General features: G+C 48.7%; 1 protein-coding gene across 1 annotated transcript; it reads right to left on the reverse strand.

Moving 5' to 3' along the window:
• Positions 1 to 7053: 7053 nt before the first annotated feature.
• SLC25A44 (solute carrier family 25 member 44) lies at positions 7054 to 19770 on the reverse strand. The gene is made up of 5 exons (XM_077464027.1): positions 19619 to 19770; positions 18571 to 18650; positions 13051 to 13696; positions 10864 to 10991; positions 7054 to 7851 (listed from the first exon to the last, which is right to left on the reverse strand). The coding sequence occupies exons 3-5, from the start codon at positions 13670 to 13672 to the stop codon at positions 7660 to 7662; spliced, it is 942 nt and encodes a 313-aa protein (XP_077320153.1). The 5' UTR covers positions 13673 to 13696; positions 18571 to 18650; positions 19619 to 19770; the 3' UTR covers positions 7054 to 7659.
• Between the last annotated feature and the right edge of the window lie 699 nt (positions 19771 to 20469).

A 20469-nucleotide genomic window follows, 5' to 3' on the forward strand; every position in this document is an offset into this window, starting at 1 on the left:
CTAGAACCCCCCAACCACTTTTTAGGGACACCAGCCATGCTTTCTGGACCCCAGCCATGTTTTCCAGACCAACTATGTTTTTTAGGCCCTCAGCCATGTTTCCTGAACCCTGTCCATGCTTTCTGGACCCCACCCATGTTTCCCAAACCCTGGCCACATTTTCTAGACCCCTGGCCATGTTTCCAAAACACTAAACTATGTTTCCTGGATCCTGAGAGTTTTCTTCACTCCCTGCCATGTTTCCTGGACCACCAGCCATGTTTCCCAAACTCTGGCTGTATTTCCTGGAACCCCAACTATGTTTCCTGGACCCCTGCTGTGTTTTCTTGACTTCCTGTCATATTTCCCAAACCCTGACCATGTTTCCTGGACCCAGGGTATGTTTCCTAGACCCCCAGCCATGTTTCCTGGAATCCCAACCATGTTCTCTTGACCCAGCCATATTTTCTGAAACCCCTTCTGTGTTTTCTAGACCCCCCCCCCCCCCCAGCCATGTTTCCTGAACCCTTGCTGTGTTTTATTGACTCCCAGCCATGTTTCCTAGACCCCCAGACATGTTTCCTGTACTCCGGGTGTGTTTTCTTGACTTCCAGCCAGCATGTTTACCGAATACTGGTCATGTTTCCTAGACCACCAGCTATGTTTCCCGAACCCTGTCCAATTTTTTCTTTACCCTCTGCTGTGTTTTCTTGACTCCCAGCCATGTTTCTTGATTCCCCCGGCCATGTTTCCTAGACCCTCAGCCATGTTTTCTGAACCCTGGCCATGTTTTTCGCTCCACGTGAACATAGCCTGTATGACCAAAGTGATTTCCCATGACTTCCTTTTTTGGACAGGAAGTGAGGGGAAATCTCCCAAATTGGGGACACAGCGTTCAACCCTTCCCCCATTCTACTCAAAACAAGATACGTTTTAATGAGGAAAAAAAAAAAAAAAAAAGCCAGACAACATTTTGTTAAAGTGTTATCATCTGTATTGATAGGAGGGGACACAGTGATGGCTTCTATCGTGTTACATGGTTTGTTTTTCCTGAAAAAGTGTTACAAACAATAAATCTGACTGCCAATGACCCCAAAATAGAAACAGGAGTATAATATATACACAATTCACAAACATAAGGGGGCCCGGGGGCCTGGCGTGGCCCGGGTGATTGGGGTATGAACAAAGCTCTTTGGGCCCTGGCAGATTAATAAATGTTTTCCTAAAAGGCCTGTGATAAGCAGCACCAGGCGAGGACGACGCCGCAGTTCTCTTTCGCCGACGGAGGGCCTATTCACATAGAAGAGTTCCATTCTGTTGCGTTACTGCATACGCTTTAGGGTTCGCTCACACATGCGGTCACGCTGCCTTTGAAAAGCCATCCAAGGTGGATGGCTTTTCAGAGGGTGTTCCACAGGCAGATTTAACACCTCAAAAAGCCAGCGCTAAGGCATCGCACGTGGTTATGGAGTTTAGCTTTACACACATAGTTGGGGGGGGGGGGGGGTCTTATACAGTAATACCTCGGATTACGAGCATAGTTCGTTCCAGAAGAACGCTTGTAATCCAAAGCACTCTTATATCAAAGCGAGTTTCCCCATAGGAAATAATGGAAAACGCAGCTAATCCGTTCCACAGCCGCTGCTTGTCTATGCAGTACCGCATGTGGCCAGAGGTGCTCGGGGGGCGCCGGAGAAGCATCACCGGCACCCCCGCACCTCTGCCCAAATGAATTCTGCTCGTCTTGCAAGACAATGCTCTCAAAGCGAGTCATTAAAAAAAAAAAAACGATTGTATTGCGAAACGCTCGTAAACCGCGTTACTCGCAATCCGAGGTTCCACCGCACAAAATTTTTTTTCCCCCTGATTTTAAGGTTAAACGTGAAATGTGAGCCAAGGCTCTTCGTTGACGTTCTTATCGTTTTACATTGAACTCGACTCTTACAAAAATATAACTCCATCTAATATTGCTGAATATATCTAGGATTTATTTTCTGTCCGTCAGCCGCGTGATTTGTCGTTCGGGGTCATCCGGGAACAACGCGACTCACTGCCTTCTATTATCTGATCGAACTCCAGTTTATTAACCTCTAGATAAGGCGCAGCCACAACCGACACAAAACGACAATCGTAAAAATATAAAATCCTACGCAGTGCGTTTAGGGGTTTTATCGTTCTCCGAGGGTGGAGGCTCTCTTGCCTCTTTCACTTTTCCGTCCTTGGGGAAAAAAAAAAACGAACCACCTTGGATCGCCTTTCAGACAGCGGTTTACAGGTATTCAGGAAGCAACGCATACATGGAATGATCATGGCCTGATCAACTGGAAATACATGAATACAAGAAGGCATGGCAATGCGTTTATCCCGACGCGTTTCAGAGTTGGTTTGCACCTCCTTCATCGGAGGGGCAGTAGGGCATCAACTGTATTTGCTCCACTCACCTACATATTCCATGTTGTATTAAAAGAAAACACGGGTCTCAAAGAGTTTCTGATTGCTTCACCCACCTTGCAGTGGTTACACGTTATAGATTAGATCAATGGTTCTCAACCTCGGTCCTCAAGTACCCCCCAACAGGCCACATTTTGGGAATTTTCTCTTAGATAAAAATTAGCTGTACGAAATACCAAGCCATTGACTTGGATTTAAAGCACCTGTACAAGATAAAAGGAAAACCTGCAAACATGGCCTGTTGGGGGTGCTTGAGGACTGAGGTTGAGAACCACTGGTCTAGAGAGGCCTGAGCCAATGCTGCCCCTGATAACGGGACACCAGAGAACACTGAGGCCTGACAGACCGAAACCTGCATGTAGAAACCCATTGCTCAAACAGAAACACAGTCCCGGGGTAGGCTATATTCCGGGCGTATGCCGATTGTAAACTGGTGTCACGTATGTGTAGTGATCTCTAAGCTGAGCATTCAGCAAAGTCCCACCCTAGCAGATTTTCCGCTTTCCAAATGAAAAATTTAGAGGTGGCGGTCGGGGGCAAAAAACACACAGATTAACCACCTGTTTTTTACCACCTTTCCATCACCAGTGTGAAATACCTTTAGCAGCCAATCATAATTACTCTACACCAGGAGTAGGCAATTGATTTTGGCAAGGGGGCACCTGATCTGGAGAACCTCCATTGTGCAACATCACTTTGGCAGCAAGGCAAAAGTTAAGGACAACTAGTGGGGGCATATGCTCCACCTCTTGTGGGTTGACCTGGCCACACTTCCACCCATGCCCTAACCTGCATCATATCCTTTGCTACCCACCCTCCATGGTCCACCCCAGTCGCTCAAGGGGTGGCGCCGCTCCTTCCTACATGATCAAAATCACTTGGAATGGAGTGGAGTGCAACTGCTGCCATCTTGGAGACCAGCGAACCAACAAGGGCGGAAGCGCAGCCACTGCGTCTTGTTGACTGGCTGGACTGGATCCAGGGAACCCACGCTCCCACATTTCCAACTGAGCTGGATAGACAGCGCCAAAAAGGACCAGATGTGGCTCCGGCCCATAATATGCCCAGGTCTGCACTCTAAACCAGCCTTTCTCAACCTTTTACCCCAAAGGAACCCTTACAATAATTTTCAGGTCTCAGGGAACCCCCCCTTAAAATGAGTCCATTGGTGGTCTTTGAGAAAATGCACCTTCCATTGGTGGTGGTCAGTGGGCGGAATACTCCCCCATTATAGTCATAGCTCTGGCAAGTGGTGTTGGTCCTTAAACTATGAAGGCACCATATCGTGAGAGATCAGTTATCTACAGCTTAGGGAACCCCTAGCCACCTCTTGAGGAACCCTAGGGTTCCACTGAAACCTAGTCGAGAACCATCGTTTTATTGGTATACCTTTGCATTGGGTAACCTCTCAGCAAAACGAATGGCCTAACATCAAAATTAAAAAAATTCTACAGGATGAGGTGCGGCAGTTCTCCTACACCGTTAAGGAAAAGGGGACAGTCTTTCAAAAACAGCAAGGTGCACATTTTGGACAGACGGGACAACTGGTTCCAAAGAGGCACGAAAGAAGCCACCTACGTCAAACTGGAACTGCCATCATTGAACGGGGAGCGGGGACCTCGGATATCACCTGTCTTCCACATCTAATGAGGTTTTATCACCTCTAAAATTCACATGTTCAGTCAAGTGAATCAACGGAACACCCACGCAGGCTTTTCGACACCAAGAAACAACCTCTCAACAACCGAACAGGGTGGTTTCACATCTTTCACACCCTTCAACGTTGCATTATGTTCTTGGACAAGCAATGTCTACACCAGCCTCTCCCAACCTTTTAACAACGAGGTACCCTTGAAATAAAATTTTCCAGGCTCAGGGAACCCCTGCTAAAATTTCCTATATCTACAACTCATGGTACATAGTGAGGTTATCATAAATCATATCCCTGTCTATTGTGTTCACCAAGATACCCATCCAAGGAGTTTTTTTTTTTTTTTTAAACTATCAATACTTCCCGCTGACACCACTAATTGTGGAAGAGAATTCCACATCCTTACTGCCCTGACAGTGTTAAAAAGAAAACCTACGCAATTTAAGCTTAAACCGTTTTTCAAGGAACCCCCTGGCAACCGTTGAAGGAACCCAAGGTGTTCCACAGAACCCTGGTTGAGAAAGGTCGGGATAATTCTGGTTCACAGAATCAAAAGCAAGATCACTGGTGTGCCTTTTTCCTCTACATTTGGGTTTGGGCAGTGGCTTTTTGGGCCCATTTTAGAGGCCCAATTACCAAGGGATCAACCTTTCCTAAGTAAAGATGTCAAAAGATAATTCTTGATCTATGAAAATATAGTCTTCTCACATTGCAATTCATTTTGAATTTAAAAACACAAGGGAAGCATATACCACACGACGTTCAAAAAAACCCCAAAAAACAGGACGTTTTTGGACCAACTGACAAAGCCGATTGGTTCAGTTGCCACGTGACTACTTCAACTCAAAACGCAAAAGGCGAGGAGGACTGGTCAAGAATCCACCACAAAAAAACTGATCACCAATCAATATGAAGTGTGTGGCCAGCGTTAGAAGGACCCTGAGAGACAGCTTGGAAACCCCAGCAATAAGAGATACATCTTATTCCCCCCCCCCAAACAAACAATTAAACCCAGCAATCTGCTCTATGAACGCCGTAGGCCTCTAATCGGCCATAGGCCTCTATTCCTGCAAAGCCCGTTAAATTGAAAATAGATAATGGGGTTGATTTAATAAAACTGGTCCACACAGAATCTGGTAGAGCTGTGCATGGTAGCCAATCAGCTTCTTACTTCAGCTTGTTCAATTAAGCTTCGGCAATAAATCCTGGAAGCTGGTTGGTTACTATGAAACAGCTTCACCAGATTCTGTGTGCACCAGCTTTGGCAAATCTCCCTGCAAGGTTGCACAGCCAAGATGTATAAAGGCAATTGGTAAAGTTCAGGTAACCGTTGCCATCAACATTCTTAATTTTGTAAATGTGTACATCTTGTGGCACTGATGAGGGGGAAGCACATTTTGTTAAGCGAAACGCGTTGAATATCTTGTGAATTATTGAAGCCGCTTTGGAATCCCTTATGAATTTGGTCTGGCTCTCTTCTCTTTAGGATCCACCCTCCGAGGCATTTTCATGTAATTTGCATAACCCCCCCCCCAAGAGCCGCTTGCACCGGGGGTGAGGCTGTGGTGGTTTCAGGAAGCCAGGCACAGCACACTTTCCGGCCTCTACCGCCAGCTATGATCTGCCTGCATTACATATAGAGAAGCACGGAGACCCAGTGATGTCTAATATAAGGAAATGAAAACCACAAAGGTTTAATTAAAGAATTACTTCGGAGGGGGGGCAACACATAAGCAATGTTAAACATCAACTTTTTTTTGACAGAGTTTAGTAGGGATGGAGCCTGTCGGGTTTCTTTTGCCATCTCTGACCCCCATGGAAGGTTTTACCCCTCACATCTTGTCGCCATCCTTTCTAACTCTTCTCTGCGCTGTGAAAAGACAAACAAACAAGCCGTGTGACATTCCACTTTAAATGTCACGTTCGATGCGCCCTCTCTCACAGAGAGTTTCACAGTTTTTAATACTATTCCTGAGCTATAGGTACCTCGTGGGCGGGGCCTAGTGTGACATAAAAGGATCTAGTTCAGGGCTATACAATTAGCGGAACTCCAGCTGTTGCAAAACTACCAAGTCCCATCATGCCTCTGCCTCTGGGTGTCATGCTTGTGACTGTCAGAGTCTTGCTATGCCTCATGGGACTTGTAGTTCTGCAACAGCTGGAGGTCCGCTAATTGCATTTCCCTGGTCTAGTGTCTCAATATGATTAAGAAAAAGCCCTCCCCGAAAAGTGGATATATCCTTTAAAGTGATTTAAAAAATTATACATTTTTATTTTAAACAAGCATGTAATACAAACCTGCGCTAATGGTTTTGCACAAAGCAGCCCCCCCCCATCCTTATCTTCTGGGGTCCCCCACCACAACTCCTGGCCCCTCCCCCTCTGCCAACAGCCCTCCCATAGCAAGCTGCTTGGCCCCACACCCTCTGCTTGCTCCTTTACTGGCTATGATTGCCAATGGCTCCTACTGCTGCCTCTCTCTCCAGTGAGGAGGGAGAGAGCTGCTGCTCTCGTGCATGATGCTGGATCGAGATGGGGCTCAGGTAAGTATTTGGGGGTGGGGGCAGCTAGACACAGTTTTTTTTTTTTTTATCTTAATGCATAGAATGCATTCACAGGATCTCGTAGCTGGAACAAGCACTTCCTCTACGCAATTTTGACATTGCGCTTTCGTGTGTCGCTCAGGGCAGCCCATGATTCACGCACTTGAATAGGCTGCCCTATCCCTGTTCGTTGCTCCTGCTCCTTTTTTTTATTATTTGGGCGATGAGCTTCACATGATTTGAGAAGGCGCGGTTTTCTAATGCAACAACTGCAGCAGAATCGCATCACATTTTGGGGTGCCAATGTGGGATAATGCCATGCAAAATGCGTACGCCACATTGTGCTGCCTTTGCCACGCGATTTAGGATCAGAGGCGATGTAAACAGGGCCCTACGGTAAAATAATATAAAAACAAAAAAAAACACACCTTTTACTTTTAGAACCACTTTAAAAAAAGGGAAGACTTCTCGTTCATGCTTCCAACAAAATTTGGCAATGGCATTAAATAAAATCAATAGAACTATGTATATAAGGAAAAATAAAAGAGTCCATTCTAAAAATACAAACACCATTTATGTTAAATAAAGAATAAAAAAAAAAAAATTAATTGGGCCAAGTTGGTGCCACAGCGGACCAGAATACGATGGGTGGAAAGGAAAAAAAAAAATGGTCACAGACACGGATAAAAAAAAAAAAAATTTACAACAGGGGGCGCTGTTTGATGCCAAGAATGTAGGGTGGCCAAATCCCTGTGTGTCCACCCCTGGCACGCACCTTGGAATAGCCCAGCAGCAGTGTTTTATTTTTTCTGATAAAACCGAAGTTCCTATCGCACTTACTGTACGATATATATATATATACACAGCCTCTCCGTTTTTTCTCTTTGTGCACAGACACGCAAATATTACACACACACACACAATTGTGTACGATCCAGTGGAATTTGGACTGTCTTTGCAGGGGCAGTCTTCCAGCGCGGTTGGCCCCGAGCGTGTCGCCCCGTCTCTACGGAACATCTCTAAGTCCACAGACTGTCACCAGTGTCTCGAATCTACCAGCTCAGGTCGGAGGCTCAGCTTCTTCAGGGTCTCGTAGCCCACCACTATGACGATGGTCGAGGGGGTGGAGGAGATGATCCGGGCGGAAAGGCCTTTGGTCAGGCCCCAGGGTCCTTCCTCCGCCATCAGCTGCTTGAAGGTGTTGATGATCGAGCTTTTTCCCTCCACCTGAAAATACGAGGGAGGAGGAGGACGGGTGAGATGAGGAACCAAGAAGCACATCGTAATATCGTCATTCAGAATCCATCAGTCTACTCAGAATAGAGATACACAATATACCAGTCCTTCCCAACCTTTTACCATGGAAGAACCCTTAAAAAAAAAAAATCCAGGGTCAGGGAACCCTTACTAACAGTTACTATTTACCCCCCACACGGTCATTAATATGGAGTTGCCCTCACATTGTGTATAGAACAGCCTCCACTCTGCTGGGAAGGCTTTCCACAAGATTATGGAGGGTATCTGAAAGGCAAAAAGGCTGCACTATACAGCCACACGTTTGTGGACACCTAGCCATCATGGCTATAAGAGCTTATTGGACATCCCATCCCCAAACCATGGCCAAATATATGGAGTTGCCCCCCCCCCCCCCACAAGGCCATTAATGTGGAGTTGCCCCTCCCCCCCCCCCCCACAAGGCCATTAATGTGGAGTTGCCCCTTCCCCCCCCCCCCCACAAGGCCATTAATGTGGAGTTGCCCCTTTCCCCCCCCCACACAAGGCCATTAATGTGGAGTTGCCCCTTTCCCCCCCCCCCACAAGGCCATTAATGTGGAGTTGCCCCTTCCCCCCCCCCCACAAGGCCATTAATGTGGAGTTGCCCCTTTCCCCCCCCCCCACAAGGCCATTAATGTGGAGTTGCCCCTTCCCCCCCCCCCACAAGGCCATTAATGTGGAGTTGCCCCTTCCCCCCCCCCCCCACAAGGCCATTAATGTGGAGTTGCCCCTTCCCCCCCCCCCCCCCCACAAGGCCATTAATGTGGAGTTGCCCCTTTCCCCCCCCCCCACAAGGCCATTAATGTGGAGTTGCCCCTCCCCCCCCCCCCCAAGGCCATTAATGTGGAGTTGCCCCCCCCCCCACAAGGCCACTAATATGGCGTTGCCCCCCCCCACAAGGCCACTAATGTGGCGTTGCCCCCCCCCCACAAGGCCACTAATATGGAGTTGCCCCTCCCCCCCCCCCGACAAGGCCACTAATATGGAGTTGCCCCTCCCCCCCCCCCCCACAAGGCCATTAATATGGAGTTGCCTCAGCACTCTTCCCCACATAGCCATTAATATGGAGTTGACCCTGCACCCCCCACATGGCCATTAATATGGAGTTGTCTCCGCACCCTCCCACGGCCATTAATATTGAGTTGCCTCCGCTACCTCCCCACCCACATGGGCATTAATATGGAGTGGCCTCTTTTCCTCCCACAAGGCCATTAATATGGAGCTACCTCCGCACTCCCCCCCCCCCCCCCCACATGGCCATTATTATGGATTTGCCCTCACATTGTGTATAGAACAGCTTCCACGAGATTATGGAGGGTATCTGAAAGGCAAAAACTGTCCATGACTCAAGGATCCTCTGGAGGAACCCTAGGGTTCCATGGAACCATGGTTGAGAATGGCTGTATAGTGCAGCCTTACTTTTATGGACACCTGGCCATCATACCTATAAGAGCTTGTTGGACATCCCCATCCCGTGGCCAACAATATGGAGTCGACTCCGCACTCCCCACCCCATGGCCATTAATATGGAGTTGCCCTCACGTTGTGTATAGAACAGCCTTTCCACAAGATTATGGAGGGTGGTGTCTGCTGGAATTGATGCCAATTTGCAAGGTCAGATATGGCCATTGGACCTGACCTGGCTCACAGTCGGTGTTCCAACTGGTCCCAGTAGTGCTTAGTAGGGTTGCAGCCATGGCATTGTGTAGAACACTTAAGTTTCTCCACAACAAACCATGTCTTTTTTTTTTGGATCTGGACACCATTTAGAAGGTCAGGTACTGGATGAGATCATCTGGTTCGCCATCAGCATTCTAATTCGCCCCAGAAGTGTTCAGTGCTGTTGAGGTCAAGGCTAGGTGACGGACACGAGTTCCCTCAGTCCAGACTGGTCAAACCATGTCTTTATGGATCTGGTCATCATTTATGAGGTCGGGTACTGATGTTGGATAAGATAATCTGGTTTGCCATCAGCGTTCTAATTCACCCCCAGAGGTGTTCCGTGAGGTTGAGGTCAGGGCTCTGTGCAGGATGTTTGAGTTCGGTCAAACCATGTCTTTATGGAACTGACTTTGTGTACAGGGTCAGTCATGGTGGAACAGAAAGAGAACTTCTTAAAACTGTTACTACAAAGGTTGAAAGCACACTATCGTCTAAAACAAGGATTCACAACCTTTTTTTCCCCCTTGGAGGAACCCTTGGCAAAAAGTTTGCGATCTCTGGGAACCCCTGATATAATGTTCCCACCCCATAGGTCATGGAAAATTGGTCTGACCAGCGAGCTGTTGATATAACAATTATTTTTAGAAATAGCAGTAGAGATATGATCTACTTGCGACTGATCGGTGAATTGCAGTGGAATCCCCAGGAACCTCCTGAGGAACCCCAGTTGAGGAGTCCCGGTCTGAAACATCTTTGTATGGTGTATTACTAGTAGTGCCCTTCACTGGAGACACCTGAATGTAATCATTAGGGGGGGGGGGGGTGCATACTTTTGGCCATATAGTAGATGTGATGGTCAGAGGGTCCACAAAATGTTCTTGATATGTTTTTGTTTTTTTTTGTAAAGTGTTAAACCTGGCAATGTTTGGACTCCAGTGGTGGGATCTTCAAGTCTGGACACTTTCTGTGGCTGGCTGGAGGCTGGGTTTTATTTTTTTTTATTAATAAGAATGCAATTGGAGTGAAAATGCCCCAAGGTGGGCAGAATCAGACCAAGTGACTGCAGGAAGAACACCTTCAGATTGGAGAACCCAAGAATGAGAAGATGCTAAAAGCTGGTTTGAAGCCCACCCAAGACAAAGCACAGGTTCCTACAATTGCCCCGTCTACCAGCAGCACCTACTCAACTGCCCTTCGCTCCTCCCCCACTGCAAAGAAAACAAGGTCAGCTCAAATAGAATACATTTAAAATTCTTGAGCACACAATATTTGGTGGGGCAGAACCCCCCCCCGTTGCGTTACCTGCACTCTGGCCCTTATGACATCCATGGGATTGGTGATGGTGGCCGCTGTAGCTGCAGCCATGGGCCCCGAGATGGCTTGAAGCAGTAGGTGTGGACAGTCTTTAGGTGACAGACTTGATAATTGTTCTGGAACAAAGCAAATGATGTTTACAACACGGGAAAAAAATAAAATAAAAAATATATAAAAAATAAATAAATAAATCACATTATATATTATACGGCATGTGCTGCCATCCTGAAATCCAATATGAAGCTATTTTGGAAAAGAAAGTCCTCTGACTCCGCCCACTAGACTCCACCTATATCAAATATTACATATGGGGTAAGCCGACTTTCTGAAGAAAGCCCGCCTTTTGCCCCCTGCAGTGCGATCCCTTTAATGCCCTCCCCCCCTTTTCCCTTCAACACTTGCTCCTCACCTTTCCTTCAATGGTTCCTTTAGAGCAAGGGGTCTCCCAACGTTGTAAACAAAGGGCCGGTTTACTGCCCTTAAAACTTTAGGGAGCCGACTGTGGCCAGTGGGAGGAAAAAAAATATTCCTGCCACCGACACCAATGATGAGACACTATTCCTGCCACCGACGACGGGGCACTATTCCTGCCACCGACAGTTACATAGTTAGTAAGGTTGAATAAAGACACCAGTCCATCCAGCTCAACCTGAGTGAGTGTCCACAATTGTCCCTATCCCTGTACATTGCACACTCACATCAGTCCCTACACCCTCAAGGAGCCCACAATCCAAGGTCCCCATTCATATACTAGGGCCAATTTTGGACAGAAGCCAATTAACCTACCTGCATGTGTTTGGATTGTGGGAGGAAACCCGGAGGAAACCCACGCAGGCACAGGGAGAAAATGCAAACTCCAGGCAGGCAGTGTTGGGATTTGAACCAGCGACCCTTCTTACTGCTAGGTGAGAGTGCTACCCACTACACCACTGTGCCGCCCTAGTCGACGGGGCACTATTCCTGACACCGATACCGTCAACGGGGCACTATTCCTGACACCGACACCAATGATGAGACACTATTCCTGCCACCGATACAGTCAACGGGGGCACTATTCCTGCCACCGATACAGTCAACGGGGCACTATTCCTGCCACCGACGACGGGGCACTATTCCTGCCACCGACGACGGGGCACTATTCCTGCCACCGACGACGGGGCACTATTCCTGCCACCGATACAGTCAACGGGGCACTATTCCTGCCACCGATACAGTCAACGGGGCACTATTCCTGACACCGATACAGTCAACGGGGCACTATTCCTGACACCGATACAGTCAACGGGGCACTATTCCTGTCACCGACGACAGGGCACTATTCCTGACAACGATACCGTCAACGGGGCACTATTCCTGACAACGATACCGTCAACGGGGCACTATTCCTGACAACGATACCGTCAACGGGGCACTATTCCTGACAACGATACCATCAACGGGGCCCTATTCCTGACACCGATACAGACAATCGGGTACCATTTGATCCCACCGACACCAATGATGGGGCACCATTTGATCCCACCGACACCAATGATGGGGCACCATTTGATCCCACCGACACCAATGATGGGGCACCATTTGATCCCACCGACACCAATGACGGGGGCACCATTTGATCCCACCGACACCAATGACGGGGGCACCATTTGATCCCACCGACACCAATGACGGGGGCACCATTTGATCCCACCGACACCAATGACGGGGGCACCATTCCTCCCATTGATTGTCAGCGGGAGGAACAGTGCCCCGTCATAAGTGTCAGTGAGAAGATGTCACTAACAGTGGGGGGTGGGGGGGGAATGCAAGCAAAGGGCCATATCTGGCCCCTAGGCTGCAGTTTGGAGACCACTGCTTTAGAGAAATACGTGGTACTTCGGGGTATAAAGACGCATGCAAGTCCATTGCCTTCTTCTGGGGGGGGGGGGCAAATCCTCAGCCTGGCGTAAGCTCAAAAAAAGTTAGGTGCAACTTCAAGACAGGAAATAGAATGGAATCTTTCCAGCAGGACAACGATAGAAAAATAAACCTAACAGAGGTCTACTCTTTCTAAAAAAAATAAAAATAAAAAAAAATAAATAAAAATTTTTTTTTATATATAATAAAAAATAAAAATAAAACAGGTAGGCTATACAAACTCTTTAAAATAAACTCCCAGCATGCCCTGCCACCCACCTGCATAGAAGTGGTAGAAAGGCCACCACACGGCACTGTTGGGGATGTAGGTCATCAGCGAAGCCACGTAACCCCGATAAAACCCCTTCGGCCCGTCCGCCCTGAAGATCTGCATGATGATCTCCTTGGTCTGGCCGAACATGACCGTCTGCTTCCTGTCCGCGCTGCTGATGCGGAAGCGGCCCAGGCTCTCCCCCTGCCGCTGCATCATGAGGTGCTGCGAGATCACGTCGATGGGCACGGTGATGCTCTGCGCCACCAGAGACGCCGATCCCCCCGCCACCAGAGACTTGACCGTGTTGCTGCTGCTGTAGCCCGACACATACTTGCGGGTGAGTTCGTAGGTGGTGACGTAGCACTGGCCGGAGATCAGGGTGAAGGTGTTGACCAGGAAGCCCCGGTACAGGCCGGCCGCCCCCTCCGACCTCAGGATCTTCACAAAGGCGTCAAACGTCCCGTTGTAGAGGCTCTTCCCTTTCTGCACCTGGAGCCGCGTCCGGATGAGCGTGAACGGGTAGACGCTGACCCTGATCATCATCGTCATGCAGACCCCGAAGACGTAGAACTTCTTCTTGTCTAGGTGCTCCCACTCGATGATCTGGATGTTTCGCTTGTCCTCCATGATGCCAGATTGACGCCGTCACACCTAAATAAAAAGGGGAGACCCCGAGATTAATGTAGACGTAAAATCGATCGGCCAGATCTAAACCCAACTCCCTCTGCTGGAAGCTGGTGGCATTTACTACTCGGAGAACACATTGGCTATTATTTGTTACATTGTATCCTTCACAAAGTTACAATCTTGCCTCAAAATTCCGGTTTTCCTATAGAATCCCAACAAGAGCCCCAAGTATTCCTTTACAAGTGAGGTGGAGGGGGGTGGCAAAACTCAACAGTTGAGCTGCGCTTTTACTTACTAGAAAATTTCTTATTCCCCGCCAAACATCACACACACTCTCACAAAAGTAAGTACACCCCTCACATTTTTGTAAATCTTTTCTTCTATCTTTTCATGTGACAACACTGAAGAAATGACACTTGTCTACAATGGAAAGTAGTGAGTGTACAGCTTGTATAACAGTGTAAATTTCCTGTCCCCCTCAAAATAACTCAACACACAGCCATTAATGTCTAAACCGCTGGCAACAAAAGTCAGTACACCCCTAAGAGAAAGTCTCCAAATTGGGCCCAATTAGCCATTTTCCCTCCCCCGGTGTCATGTGACTCGTTAGTGTTACAAGGTCTCAGGTGTGAATGGGGAGCAGGTGTGTTCAATTTGGTGTTATCGCTCTCACTCTCTCATACTGGTCACCGGAAGTTCAACATGGCACCTCATGGCAAAGAACTCTCTGAGGATCTGATTAAAAAAAAAAAAAAAGAATTGTTGCTCTACATAAAGATGGCCTAGGCTATAAGAAGATTGCCAAGACCCTGAAACTGAGCTGCAGCACGGTGGCCAAGACCATACAGCGGTATAACAGGACAGGTTCCACTCAAAACAGGCCTCGCCATGGTCCACCATAGAAGTTGAGGTCACGTGCTCAGCGTCATATCCAGAGGTTGTCTTTGGGAAATAGACGTATGAGTGCTGCCAGCATTGCTGCAGAGGTTGTAGGGGTGGGGGGGCAGCCTGTCAGCGCTCAGACCATACGCCCTACACTGCATCAAATTTGTCTGCATGGCTGTTATCCCAGAAGGAAGCCTCTTCTAAAGATGGTGCACAAGAAAGTCCACAAACAGTTTGCTGAAGACAAGCAGACTAAGGACATGGATTACTGGAACCATGTCCTGTGCTCTGATGAGACCAAGATAAACGTATTTGGTGTCAGATGGTGATAAGCGTGTGTGGGGGCAACCAGGTGAGGAGGACAAAGACAAGTGTGTCTTGTCTACAGTCAGGCATGGTGGTGGGAGTGTCATGGTCTGGGGCTGCCGGCACTGGGGGGCTACAGATCATTGAGGGGACCATGAATGCCAACATGTACTGTGACATACTGAAGCAGAGCATGATCCCCCTCCCTTCAGAGACTGGGTCACAGGGCAGTATTCCAACATGATAACCACCCCAAACACACCTCCAAGACCACCACTGCCTTGCTAAAGAAGCTGAGGGTAAAGGTGGTGGACTGGCCAAGCATGTCTCCAGACCTAAACCCTATTGATCATCTGTGGGACATCCTCAAACGGAAGGTGGAGGAGGAGTGTAAGGTCTCCAACATCCACCAGCTCTGTGATGTCATCATGGAGGAGGGGAAGAGGACTCCAGTGGTGACCTGTGAAGCTCTGGTGACCTCCATGCCCAAGAGGGTTAAGGCAGTGCTGGAAAACAATGGTGGCCACACAAAACATTGACACTTTGGGCCCAATCTGGACATTTTCACTTAGGGGTTGTACTGACTTTTGTTGCCAGCAGGTTTAGACATTACTGGCTGTGTGTTGAGTTATTTTGAGGGGACGGCAAATTTACACTGTTATACAAGCTGTACACTCACTACTTTACATTGTAGACAAGTGTCTCTAGTAATAATTTTAATAAATGATTAACAAATGTAAATGCATATAAAAAGAAAAAATTTAAAAAAGCGGTTCTGGAGAGGAGTACCTCCATGACGTCAGAAGAAACAAACATACCCAACGTGGGAACCGGCACTACTTCCCAGATCCAGCAATGGCAACCACCACCAGTGGATGAAAACCGCCATGACAGGTCCTGTTTGTGACACTCATTAGTCATATCGTACAACCAACTAATTCCTCAACGCCGGCTGGGGCCAGTTCTGTGGCATTTCCAGGGAAGTAACCAGTCTAAGGAATGCGGCGAGTCAGAGAGTGTGGTGACACCTCAGGGGAGTCACGTGACTCGGGAGAGAATCTCACACTCGTAAGGGAAAAGCCATAAAAACATAAAACTCAGAGTTTGTTGAACCCGACACAACTTCTCTCCAGCACTGGGCTAAAGTGCAAACCCGGCTTCATTCATAAAAATGACTAACGTTACATCCTGACAATAAGGAAAGGCAACAAAAAGCCATGGCATTCCTCACCCCCTCGTGTACCAAGGTCTGTTTCTAAACTTCCTGCTATTCAAGGAGTTAAAGCAAGCTGCTGTAGGCAAATGGGTGCCTTTATCATCTAACCAAGGTGTCCCCTCAAAGGCCAACACTGGTGTCCTCTGAAAGGCCAATCAATGAGTCCCCTCAAAGGGGCCAACGCTTATGTCCCTTCAAAAGGTCAACCAAGATATCCCCTCAAAAGGCCAACACTGGTGTCCCATCAAAGGGCAAACCCAAGGCGTCCCTTCAGAGGTCAACATTGGTATCCCTTCAGAGGCCAACAGTGGCATCCCCATCTGGGGTCGACCGAAGGCGTCCTCTCAATGACCAACCAAGGCGTCCCCTCAAAGGTCAACACTGGTGTCCTCTGAAAGACCAATCAATGGATCCCCTCAAAAAGGGGCAACGCTCATGTCCCTTCAAAGGTCAACCAAGGTATCCCCTCAAAGGCCAATATTGGTATCCCTTCAGAGGTCGACCCAAGGCGTTCCCTCAATGACCAGCCAAGACATCCCCTCAAAGGCCAACACTGGTGTTGTCTGAAAGGCCAATCAATGAGTCCCCTCAAAGGGGCCAACGCTTATGTCCCTTCAAGGGTCAACCAAGGTATCCCCTCAAAGGCCAACACTGGTGTCCCATCAAAGGGCAAACCCAAGGCGTCCCTTCAGAGGTCAACATTGATATCCCTTCAGAGGCCAACAGTGGCGTCCCCATCTGGGGCCGACTGAAGGCGTCCTCTCAATGACCAGCCAAGGTGTCTTCTCAAAGGCCAACACTGGTGTCCTCTGAAAGACCAATCAATGGATCCCCTCAAAAAGGGGCAACGCTCATGTCCCTTCAAAGGCCAACCAAGGTATCCCCTCAAAGGCCAATATTGGTATCCCTTCAGAGGCCAACCCAAGGCGTTCCCTCAATGACCAGCCAAGACATCCCTTCAAAGGCCAACACTGGTGTTCTCTGCAAGGCTAATTAATGGATCCCCTCAAAAGTGCCAATGCTCATGTCCCTTCAAAGGTCGAATAAGGTATTCCCTCAAAGGGCAAACCCAAGGCGTCCCTTCAGAGGCCAACAGTGGTGTGGTGCCTCAAAGGGTAAACCCAAGGCGTCCCTTCAGAGGCCAACAGTGGTGTGGTGCCTCAAAGGGCAAACCCAAGGCGTCCCTTCAGAGGCCAACAGTGGTGTGGTGCCTCAAAGGGCAAATCCAAGGCGTCCCTTCAGAGGCCAACAGTGGTGTGGTGCCTCAAAGGGCAAATCCAAGGCGTCCCTTCAGAGGCCAACAGTGGTGTGGTGCCTCAAAGGGCAAATCCAAGGCGTCCCTTCAGAGGCCAACAGTGACGTGCCTCAAAGGGCAAACCCAAGGCGTCCCTTCAGAGGCCAACAGTGGTGTGGTGCCTCAAAGGGCAAACCCAAGGCGTCCCTTCAGAGGCCAACAGTGGTGTGGTGCCTCAAAGGGCAAATCCAAGGCGTCCCTTCAGAGGCCAACAGTGGTGTGGTGCCTCAAAGGGCAAATCCAAGGCGTCCCTTCAGAGGCCAACAGTGGTGTGGTGCCTCAAAGGGCAAATCCAAGGCGTCCCTTCAGAGGCCAACAGTGGTGTGGTGCCTCAAAGGGCAAATCCAAGGCGTCCCTTCAGAGGCCAACAGTGGTGTGGTGCCTCAAAGGGCAAATCCAAGGCGTCCCTTCAGAGGCCAACAGTGACGTGCCTCAAAGGGCAAACCCAAGGCGTCCCTTCAGAGGCCAACAGTGGTGTGGTGCCTCAAAGGGCAAACCCAAGGCGTCCCTTCAGAGGCCAACAGTGGTGTGGTGCCTCAAAGGGCAAATCCAAGGCGTCCCTTCAGAGGCCAACAGTGGTGTGGTGCCTCAAAGGGCAAATCCAAGGCGTCCCTTCAGAGGCCAACAGTGATGTGCCTCAAAGGGCAAACCCAAGGCGCCCCTTCAGAGGCCAACAGTGGTGTGGTGCCTCAAAGGGCAAATCCAAGGCGTCCCTTCAGAGGCCAACAGTGGTGTGGTGCCTCAAAGGCAAACCCAAGGCTTCCCTTCAGAGGCCAACAGTGGTGTGGTGCCTCAAAGGGCAAACCCAAGGCATCCCTTCAGAGGCCAACAGTGATGTGGTGACTCAAAGATTACCCGAGGCACCCCCCATCTAGGGCTGACCCAAGGCATCCCCTCAAACGGCCGGTGATGGATAACCCTCAATGACTTGTGGGGTTCCTCAAAGTCAAAAAAACAGTGCACCCTAAGCACCAATGGTGGCATGCATGCGCCCCCCTCGAGGCCAAAAATGATGTCCCTTAACGTCACAATAGGGTCTCTTAAAGGCCCACCTTACCTGTACAGAGCGGAACACAATGAAGGAACAAAGCCCCCTGGAGAACACGGATCTATCATATGGTAAGGGGCTGCATTCACCCCCCTGCAGTATCGGGAACAAGGGTGGGGGGGAGGAGTACAAACACCACCAGCCATTACCTCCTCGGGGATCCTTCCACTGACATCCATCAGCCAATCAGAGAATTCCTCTGTGATGATCGGGGGAGAGCGGACATGACCTGAGAGAGGAGAGAGAGGTCAGTGTACAACGCCACGGTATATGTCAGAGATACATTCATTATAATAGTGTGTGACGGGAGGGGACATTAGAGCGTAAGCTCCTCTGGCAAATAGATTTGTTTTCTCTGCTGTATATGTCAGAGCTATAGAAATGTACAATAGTGTGTGGGGGAGGGGAGATTAGAGTGTCAGCTCTTCTGTACAGAGACTGATGTGAGTGTGTGGGGGAGGGGAGATTAGAGTGTCAGCTCTTCTGTACAGAGACTGATGTGAGTGTGGGGGGAGGGGGGATTCGAGTGTCAGCTCTTCTGTACAGAGACTGATGTGAGTGTGTGGGGGAGGGGAGATTAGAGTGTCAGCTCTTCTGTACAGAGACTGATGTGAGTGTGGGGGGAGGGGGGATTCGAGTGTCAGCTCTTCTGTACAGAGACTGATGTGAGTGTGGGGGGGAGGGGAGATTAGAGTGTCAGCTCTTCTGTACAGAGACTGATGTGAGTGTGGGGGGAGGGGGGATTCGAGTGTCAGCTCTTCTGTACAGAGACTGATGTGAGTGTGGGGGGAGGGGGGATTCGAGTGTCAGCTCTTCTGTACAGAGACTGATGTGAGTGTGGGGGGAGGGGAGATTAGAGTGTCAGCTCTTCTGTACAGAGACTGATGTGAGTGTGGGGGGAGGGGGGATTCGAGTGTCAGCTCTTCTGTACAGAGACTGATGTGTGTGGGGGGGAGGGGAGATTAGAGTGTCAGCTCTTCTGTACAGAGACTGATGTGAGTGTGGGGGGAGGGGAGATTAGAGTGTCAGCTCCTGTGGTGAGTGTCTCGGTGTTGTACAGCAGGGCGGTATAGGTGGGTGATCTATGAATGGGGGGAGGGGTGTACAGAGGTCAGGGGGGGTGTATGTGACTCTATATGGGGCACAGATCGGTGGTCGGTCCCCCAGTACACACACACGGTGATTCGGATGTCTCACCTCTCCCGCACTCTTCCGGTCCCCGCTCTGTGCTGATCTTCTCCTCTCGGGGACATCCACCACCTGCCCCTCCGATCCCGGAAGTCAGAGGCCTGGCTCTGCCAGCCAATCGCCACCCGCCGTCATGTCACGCGGGGCACGGAGATTGCCTTAAAGGGCCAGAGACACGCCCCGCTGTGCGCATGACTGAGGCGTGCCCCACCCAAACGTCACATGTCCCGCCCCAGGAGGAGGAGCTGACCATTAATCATTAATAAAGAGGACCTGTAATATCAATACATCTATTTTATATTTATATATATTTATCCTAATAAAGAGGACCTGTCATCCCTATATGTATATATAATGGGGACCTGTCATCCCTATATGTATATATAATGGGGACCTGTCATCCCTATATATATATATATAATGGGGACCTGCCATCCCTATATATATATATATATATATATATATAATGGGGACCTGTCATCCCTATATATATATATATATATATATATATATATATATATATATATATATATATATATATATATAATGGGGACCTATCATCCCTATATGTATATATAATGGGGACCTGTCATCCCTATATGTATATATAATGGGGACCTGTCATCCCTATATATATATAATGGGGACCTGTCATCCCTATATATATATAATGGGGACCTGTCATCCCTATATGGCAGGTCCCCATTATATATATATATAGGGATGACAGGTCCCCATTATATATATATATAGGGATGACAGGTCCCCATTATATATATATATATATATATATATATATATATATATATATATATATATATAGGGATGACAGGTCCCCATTATATATATAGGGATGAAGG

This window comes from Lithobates pipiens, unplaced genomic scaffold (genome assembly GCF_037356315.1).
Source record: "Lithobates pipiens isolate NorthernLeopardFrog02 unplaced genomic scaffold, aLitPip1_a1.2 Scaffold_30, whole genome shotgun sequence".
Taxonomy (NCBI): domain Eukaryota; kingdom Metazoa; phylum Chordata; class Amphibia; order Anura; family Ranidae; genus Lithobates; species Lithobates pipiens.

What these genes read in the sequence shown, in the direction of transcription:
- SLC25A44 (XM_077464027.1), bottom strand. Translation starts at nt 13,672, where the DNA reads ATGGAGGACAAGCGAAACATCCAGATCATCGAGTGGGAGCACCTAGAC. An exon ending in TTTCTACCACTTCTATGCAG is followed by an intron (nt 10,992 to 13,050) that starts GTGGGTGGCAGG and finishes GCTTTGTTCCAG; the next exon opens with AACAATTATCAAGTCTGTCA. An exon ending in TCATAAGGGCCAGAGTGCAG is followed by an intron (nt 7,852 to 10,863) that starts GTAACGCAACGG and finishes TCGTATTTTCAG; the next exon opens with GTGGAGGGAAAAAGCTCGAT.